Source organism: Alexandromys fortis, unplaced genomic scaffold (assembly GCF_014885135.2).
Source record: "Alexandromys fortis isolate MF-2015 unplaced genomic scaffold, M_Fortis_MF-2015_v1.1 scaffold_16, whole genome shotgun sequence".
Lineage (NCBI taxonomy): Eukaryota > Metazoa > Chordata > Mammalia > Rodentia > Cricetidae > Alexandromys > Alexandromys fortis.
In genome coordinates, this window is record NW_026067893.1 from 15,462,420 (window position 1) to 15,469,777 (window position 7,358).

A 7,358-nucleotide genomic window follows, 5' to 3' on the forward strand; every position below is an offset into this window, starting at 1 on the left:
CACAAATGAGACCCTGCAAGTATCGGAAAGGGGGTCAGGTTTAACTTTAAAGACCAAGAAACACAGTTGGGGAATCAAATGCCCTAAGTAAAAACCTGGCTATCAGACGGTAGAGAAGTAACCATCCAAGGCATAGAAATTCAGAAATGATGGCTAAATGCTCCCAGCTGCTCTGAACTCTCTCCAACCCCCCAACCAGCCACCCACCTAGAAGTCCAATGTGCACACGCCAACCTGAGAGGGAGGGGCCATCTGGGGAGAGCTCACCTCTTGCAGTATGTGGGCCGGCATCTTGGCGTCGGGCGCGGGGGTCACGCTCCCAGGGATGAGGATGTGCAGCGAGCTTCAGACCTCAGGGACTGAGGGTGCTATCACAAAGTTTCTGCAGCCCACTGGTGCAGAAACCCTGAGCTCCCTGTACCAGCCCTGGGCCAGAGTTGGCAGTGGGGTAATCGTGTCCTGTATTTCCTTAGGTTCGTTTTATTGATCAATGACCAGGCACAAACTGAAAAGCTGGCTGGCCAAGGCAGCCACGGGCGGAGATAAGGATAGGAAATGAGAGCACGCCAAAATCGCAGCTTGCAGCCAGCAGTGTCCAGGACTCGGAATACTGCAGACACCAACACCGCATTGTCCCATCCCCAGTCAGGCGGAGGGGGGGGGGGAGATGCTAATGAGGCTTTCGTAAACTCCGGCTTATCATTGGCCGATGGGAATTTGGTACCACCTCGTCCTGCTGCTCTCATTGGCTCTGCACAATCTGCTGTTCCCTCTGCCTCCAACTCCTCCCCCTCCTCCCTTCTTTTTCTGCCTTTTGGCTTCTCACCCATCCCCCGCTGGTCCTCCACCCAGCCCCCACCCTGCCACGGGGGCGCTTCGGCGGTCTTTCTGGGAGAGAGGACCCAATCCAGCAGTGGGGGTTGGCTTCCAGGCCAGGAAGACCCGGCAAGGTTGGGGAAGCCACGATAGCTCCGACCACTCATAACTCCATCCGGTCTTGGCATTTCCAGAGGCGCGTGGGAAGGGAAATGGCTACCACCAACAGAGAGCAAAGCGGAGCGGTGCCTGCAGGCCCGCCTCCCTCCCCAGCTGGCGCCTCTGTAGACTCCGCTGGAACAATGACTCTGCCTTGCTCACCAGCTCCAAGATGCTTACCAGATAATATTCTGGTGCCATAATCAAGTTTTCAGAAATCAGTGGCCTGCCCCTTCCCACTAGGCTCAGTAAGGTCACTATGCACACTGTGAGGGCACAGCGGCTGTATCCAATCCCACCCCCATCCTCATGCTTTCCGAAAGCACATGGCACCTTTGGGAGACTCTAACGTCAGGTTGGAATTTTGCAGTTTTTCTTTATGGAAAAGACCAGGAGACCGCAGGCCAGGAGGGACTCGTGTGTGGAATAGGAATAGGGAGCGGTGGCTGTTGAATGATTACTGCAAGCCTCGCTGTGACTGCGCAGTGGGTACTCCATCCTTCTGCTTTAAACAGGAGGAATGTGTATTACACAGGTACACAGTAGAGACAGCTTGCGAGTGGTCTCCTCAGCCAGTAAGTGGTGGGGCAGGCTGAGCACAGCCATACGGAAAGGATGCTCTCAGCCCCTGCTCAGGACCCTATGACCCTTGGCTCATTAGAGACCTCCCCTTCACGGGCCCCTCTTCTCTGGGTCTCTGTTAACTCTATCAAGAGAGCCTGTAACCTGGCAGGCTATGCATTCACAGAGTCTGCTTCCAAAGGCAGGTCACCTCATTATTGTGTTGCCCACCTCCTCTAGGAAAAAGGACACAATAGATATTGGGGAAGTACCCGAGAGATGCCGGGCATTTCCTGGGAGCAAGACAGACCTCTTGCCTCCTGATTCTTGGGGGCTTGCCAGCTCTCTAGTGACCAGATACCTCCATTCCAGACCTGGCTGGCTCGCCAGTGCTAGCTAGGAATGCTGACTAGCTAGGAATGCTGACTAGCTAGGAATGCTGACTGGTACCAGGTATCCTCAGCAAAGGGCAGTTGGGCTGGGGTGACTCAGAAGTGCTGACTGAAGTTACCTGGAGGCGCTGCTACCCCTTGGGTTGTCTGTGTGATGTCTAATCTGCTTGCTTCTTCTACCAGCTAAAACAAACTCCCTTAGACTGTAAGGCATGTACAGGAGAAATCGGTGTCCCATGGTTTTGGAAGCCGGGCATCTACACCAAAGCACCAGCTGTCTGACATCTGCCAAGAATGGGCCATCTCTTCTCTGTCTTCAGTAGGGAGGTGATGAGCTTTGTCTCTGGGGTTTCTTTTTTTTTTTTAAAGAAGTTTAGTTGTGTGGACGTATGTGTGTGTGTGTGAGTATACATGTGTGCAGGTACTTTAAGAAAGCCAGAGGTGGTGGATCCCCTGGTCCTGGAGTTGAGCATCCTAACATAGGTGCTGAGAACCAAACTCTGGTCCTCTGGAAGAATAGCAAGTGCTCTTAACTGCTGAGCCACATCTCCAGCCCCTGGGATTTCTTTTATAACGACACTAATATCATCCATCATCAGGATGAAGGGTCACTTTCCAAGCCAGCGTTCCCAAATACTAATGAGGTTTCTCTATAAGAGTTCAGATTTCGGGGGCTGGAAAGATGAGTCAGTGGTTAAGAGCACTACTTGCTCTTCCAAAGGTCCTGAGTTCAATTCCCAGCAACCACATGGTGGCTCACAACCACCTGTAATAAGATCTGGTGCCCTCTTCTGGCTTGCAGACATACATGTAGACAGAATACTGAGAATACTGTATACATAATTAATAAATAAATCTTTATTTTTTTAAAAAAAGAGTTCAGATTTCAAAGTATGGCACTCTTTCGGGTAGAAGATGCAGGGTTTCCTTTGGGATGCCTTAATTGCTATGGAATTAAGCTACATCTGAGACAAACCTGCCCTTACACTTCCTCAGCCTGCAGTCCACGGTGCTGCTGGCATTGATACCTAGGATTGGTTGGCGAAGTTACTTAAGCCAGTTGCTATTGCGGTCACTGTCTATCAGAGAAAGCTAGGGGAGGCCTGCCAAGACAGCCATGTAGAACAGGAGCCCTACATTTCTCTACAAGACCAGTTGCTGCCCTGGGGAAAAAGTTCTGGGAGCCTAGAAAAAGGTTGAGTTAGAGAGAATGAGTTCCAGGAAGAAAAAAGGTGGGAACAATGTAACTGTTGACAGAGGCAAGAGAGGACGCTGCCTGTTTCATCCCATGCATGCCAACTTCAGGACTTCCTGGGGGTAGCATGAGGCTTGGCATCAAGAAGTGACCATCAAGTTACCGGTACTAAGTGATGAACTGTCTGTAGCTGAGTTTGCAGTGATGCAGGTAAGAGGTACAGTGCATGCTTGGAAGGTAGAGATGAGAGCTATACCATTCCTGCATGAAAAAGGACACAAGGTGCCAGGGCAGTTTTTAATCTTTACCCCTTCAACCTAGGAGACTCAGAATAAAATAACTTAACTGTCACTTAGGCCTCTTAAATAAATCAGTTAATTTTTTTTAATTATTTATTATATATACAGTATTCTCAGTATTCTGTCTGCATGTATGTCTGCAGGCCAGAAGAGGGCACCAGATCTCATTACAGATGGTTGTGAGCCACCATGTGGTTGCTGGGAATTGAACTCAGGACCTCTGGAAGAGCAGCCAGTGCTCTTAACCACTGAGCCATCTCTCCAGCCCCCATAAATCAGTTAATTTGAATTACAGGGAGTCCTGTTGGTCTTGGGATGAAGCATGTACTTGCTACCATGACTTTGGAGGCCCTCTGGACCCTGGAACTCCACTGCTTTATATATTTCCCTTAAAGGCCCTCATTGCTCTTCAATCCCTTGATATTTTACTGTTAAAACCTATGGATATTCCTTCCCCTTTGCCCAGAGCATTCTGCCCCTCCAACCTTTACCCACTGTTGACCTTACTGATTTCCTAGTTGTTGTTCTTGTTTTTTTTTTTTTTTTTTTTTTTTTTTTTTTTTTTTTTTTTTTTTTTTTTTTTTTTTTTTTTTTTTTTTTTTTTTTTTTTTTTTTTTTTTTTTTTTTGGTTCTTCGAGACAGGGTTTCTCTGTAGCTTTTGGAGCCTGTCCTGGAACTAGCTCTCTAGACCAGGCTGGCCTCAAACTCAACAGAGATCCACCTGCCTCTGCCTCTGCCTTGCGAGTGCTGGGATTAAAGGCATGCGCCTCTACCGCCCAGCTTGGTTTTGTTTTTAAATCACCCAATAGTTTACCAGGTTTGCTCTCTGGGTCACACGTTCTTTAAGCCCTTTGTGGTTTCTGCTTTCCTGACATTGTTTTAGGATTAACGGAGAAGATAGGGCTTGAGTACCTGACCCAAGATGGGCATTGTTCGTTGAATTTATCATACACATCATAAATAGGATGCACTTGAAATATTACCTCTTTATTATCTTTTCCAGGATTATCCTCCTTTAAGCAGTGGATGAGCATTACAGATAAGGTTGTTTTGAAAAGATGCCTTTTCTTTTCTTCTCAACCAGGATGGCAAGCCTTAGGGATTTCTAGGTATGGAGTGGTGGGAAGTGGAGATGTGGCAGATGAATGGAGAGTTTTCTGTCCTGCATCACTTGGGGACCTTGCTATCAGTCTCACACTGTGGCATGTTTTCTACCTCTCGTTTCTTTTTTTTTCCTTATTTTTTTATTTTTATTTATTTATTTATTAAAGATTTCTGCCTCCTCCCCGCCACTGCCTCCCATTTCCCTCCCCTTCCCCCAGTCAAGTCCCCCTCCCTCAGCAGCCCGAAGAGCAATCAGGGTTCCCTGCCCTGTGGGAAATCCAAGGACCACCCACCTCCATCCAGGTCTAGTAAGGTGAGCATCCAAACTGCCTAGGCTCCCACAAAGCCAGTACGTGCAGTAGGATCAAAAACCCAGTGCCATTGTTCTTGAGTTCTCAGTAGTCCTCATTGTCCGCTATGTTCAGCGAGTCCGGTTTTATCCCATGCTTTTTCAGACCCAGGCCAGCTGGCCTTGTCTACCTCTCATTTCCAAGCGAAAGGCAGGAACTAGCCAGACAAAGGGAATAAAGAGGAGAGGGCCACAGACTTGACTCTGAGCTGGCTCATCCTAGCTCAGCAAAACACTAACTAGAGAAACGCCTTTTGTCATAGTGTGAACTCATCCTCAGCGAAAGAAAAGAATGAAAATTACTGTAAGTAGTTATCCCTATCATGTTCAGATACAAAGTAAGTGTTTTCTACTGTGGAATAGGGTAGGCTCTTCCCATAAGCTCCATAAGGAATGTAAATTAATAATGATCTTTTTATCGACTCTTCTTCCCATTTCACCCCCCTCCCCTTCCTTTCCTTCATGAACAACTCCAGTCCAAAGACATCGGATAAGCAAGGTATTTCTCCTCCGGGTGGTTGGACTTCGGGAGCACAGAAGTATCTAGAATTAGGTGCTGCAGTGTAAGCCACTGTAGAGTCCTTGTTCGGGATGCTGTTTGGCACTGGGTGCTAGAGCCCGAGTGGAGAAAGCAGAGGACACTCCACCCCACTCCCACTCCTGGAGGAGCAGCCTGATTCAGGTGTTGGGTCCCAAGTACAGTGAGGAACGTGACTGGCTGGTGAAGAAGGGGTTCCGTACACAGTTTCTGGGAATGTTCCTTCTGGAAGGGACAGGGAGAGGGGCCGAAGGTCAGCTCTGCCCATTCATTCCTTTCTGCTGTAGAACTCTGAACCATTTGCGAAATCTCACTCAAGACTGTTAAGTGTAGGAAGGTATGTGTGTTAAGCTAAAAGAACATTCTATTCCTATTTTATTTAAAAGTTTGTTAGCTTGCTTTATAAGCCCAGATATGTAGGTGTTTCTTCTCTTGGTAGGGCCCTGATATCTTTTCTCTTCCACTTCATTATTCTTAGAAGAGAAATTAAGGATGTATAATTTAATAAGTTGTCTGTGGGCTGGGGATGTAGCTCAGCGCTAGAGGCCTTGCCTAGCACGAGCAAGGCCCCTTCTATCAGTAGCACCACAAGAAAAAAAAAGAGTTGAGGGTTATTGTTCACACATGTAATTTTCTTTCTTGGGAGGCTGAGGCAGGAGCCTCAGGTATGGGAAAAACATGTGTCAGGCAGTCATTTTAGAGCCACAGGTCACAAGTGGAGCTAGCCAGACCTGGGTAGTGTGACGTCCCTTCCACATATTGGGATAGATGTGTCCCTGTCTTTGGCCCGGCCTAGTAGCTGCCCCTCACTGTGCTTGTGGGCTGTGATCTGCCAGGTAAGTCACTTAGTATCATGGTCAACTTAGTCAAAGTTAACATTTTCAAAATGGCCAAAATTGGTATTTTTCTCAAACATGAAATTTAAAACCATTCTTGTCTCCTCTTCCCTTTTCTTCTCCTCCTTTCTTTTCATTTTATAGAGCACTATTCCCAGGTAAAGTTCATGAGAATTTCTTTCGGCTCTGGAAAGAAGCTTATTACAGGGAGAAAGGAGACCAGTTGATGCACTTAGCTTTTTGCTTACCAAATCCATTTCTAAGAAGGCTTTGCCGTGTGTTTTTTGGAAAATTCAAATAAAGACAAATTCAAATGAAGAGAGGAAGGAATTTTCATTTTACATTTTGGAAGCGAAATTGGAGTTTATCGAGGGAAAGTTTCCATATACTCAAGCACAAGTAGAGAAAGACAGAGGAAGTGAGAGGAAGAAGGTGAGAGCAGAGAGAGATGGGGAGGGAAAAGGAGAGGGCAGGAAAATAAGAATATCAGTACCCACACAGGCAGTGAGCAGGCCACCAGGATCCTACATGATAAAGTATGGCTGGTGAGCTGGCTTGGCAGTGAAGCTACTTGTGCCACGCCTAAAGATCTGAGTGCAACCCTTGGAACCCTCGTGATGGATAGAGAATCCCTGAAGTCGTCCTCTGAATTCCACACCCAACCTGTGGCATGGAGTCTCTTGAACACACAATACACTCGCAAAATAAGTGTAAAAAAATCAAAGCGAAAACAAGCAAACAAACACAAAAATCAGGTGAGGAGGAACTCAATAATTATTAAAATTTTGTTTTGTTTTTCGAGACACAGGTTTCTCTGTAGCTTTGGAGCCTGTCCTGGAACTTGCTCTGTGGACCCGGATGGCCTCAAACTCAAAGAGATCTGCCTGCCTCTGCCTCCTGAGTGCTGGGATGAAAGGTGTGTGCCACCACCGCCACACAGTCTATCTTAAAAACAGTTTCTCCTGTGACAAATAGGGAATGTGCTTCTCCAAAACAACAAAGTAGCCAGTGTCGATTGCTGGGAAATGTGGAGACAGAGATGAGTGGAGAGGCAGAGGGGATGCGTGGAATTAGTGAATAGTGTGTAGACAAGCAGAAGAAAAGTAGTG

At 47.2% G+C, this 7,358-nt stretch overlaps 1 protein-coding gene across 2 annotated transcripts in view; it reads right to left on the reverse strand.

Annotated features, from left to right (window-relative positions):
* The window catches only part of LOC126503803 (stearoyl-CoA desaturase 2), a 37,631-nt gene extending 37,004 nt beyond the window's left edge, over positions 1 to 627 (reverse strand). The window contains exon 1 of one of the 2 annotated variants that reach the window (XM_050145755.1): positions 268 to 627. In XM_050145755.1, the coding sequence (XP_050001712.1) occupies positions 268 to 291 (24 nt within the window). In that variant the 5' untranslated portion in view covers positions 292 to 627. The remainder of the gene's footprint in view (positions 1 to 267) is intronic. The other variant, XM_050145745.1, reaches the window with a different exon arrangement.
* Between the last annotated feature and the right edge of the window lie 6,731 nt (positions 628 to 7,358).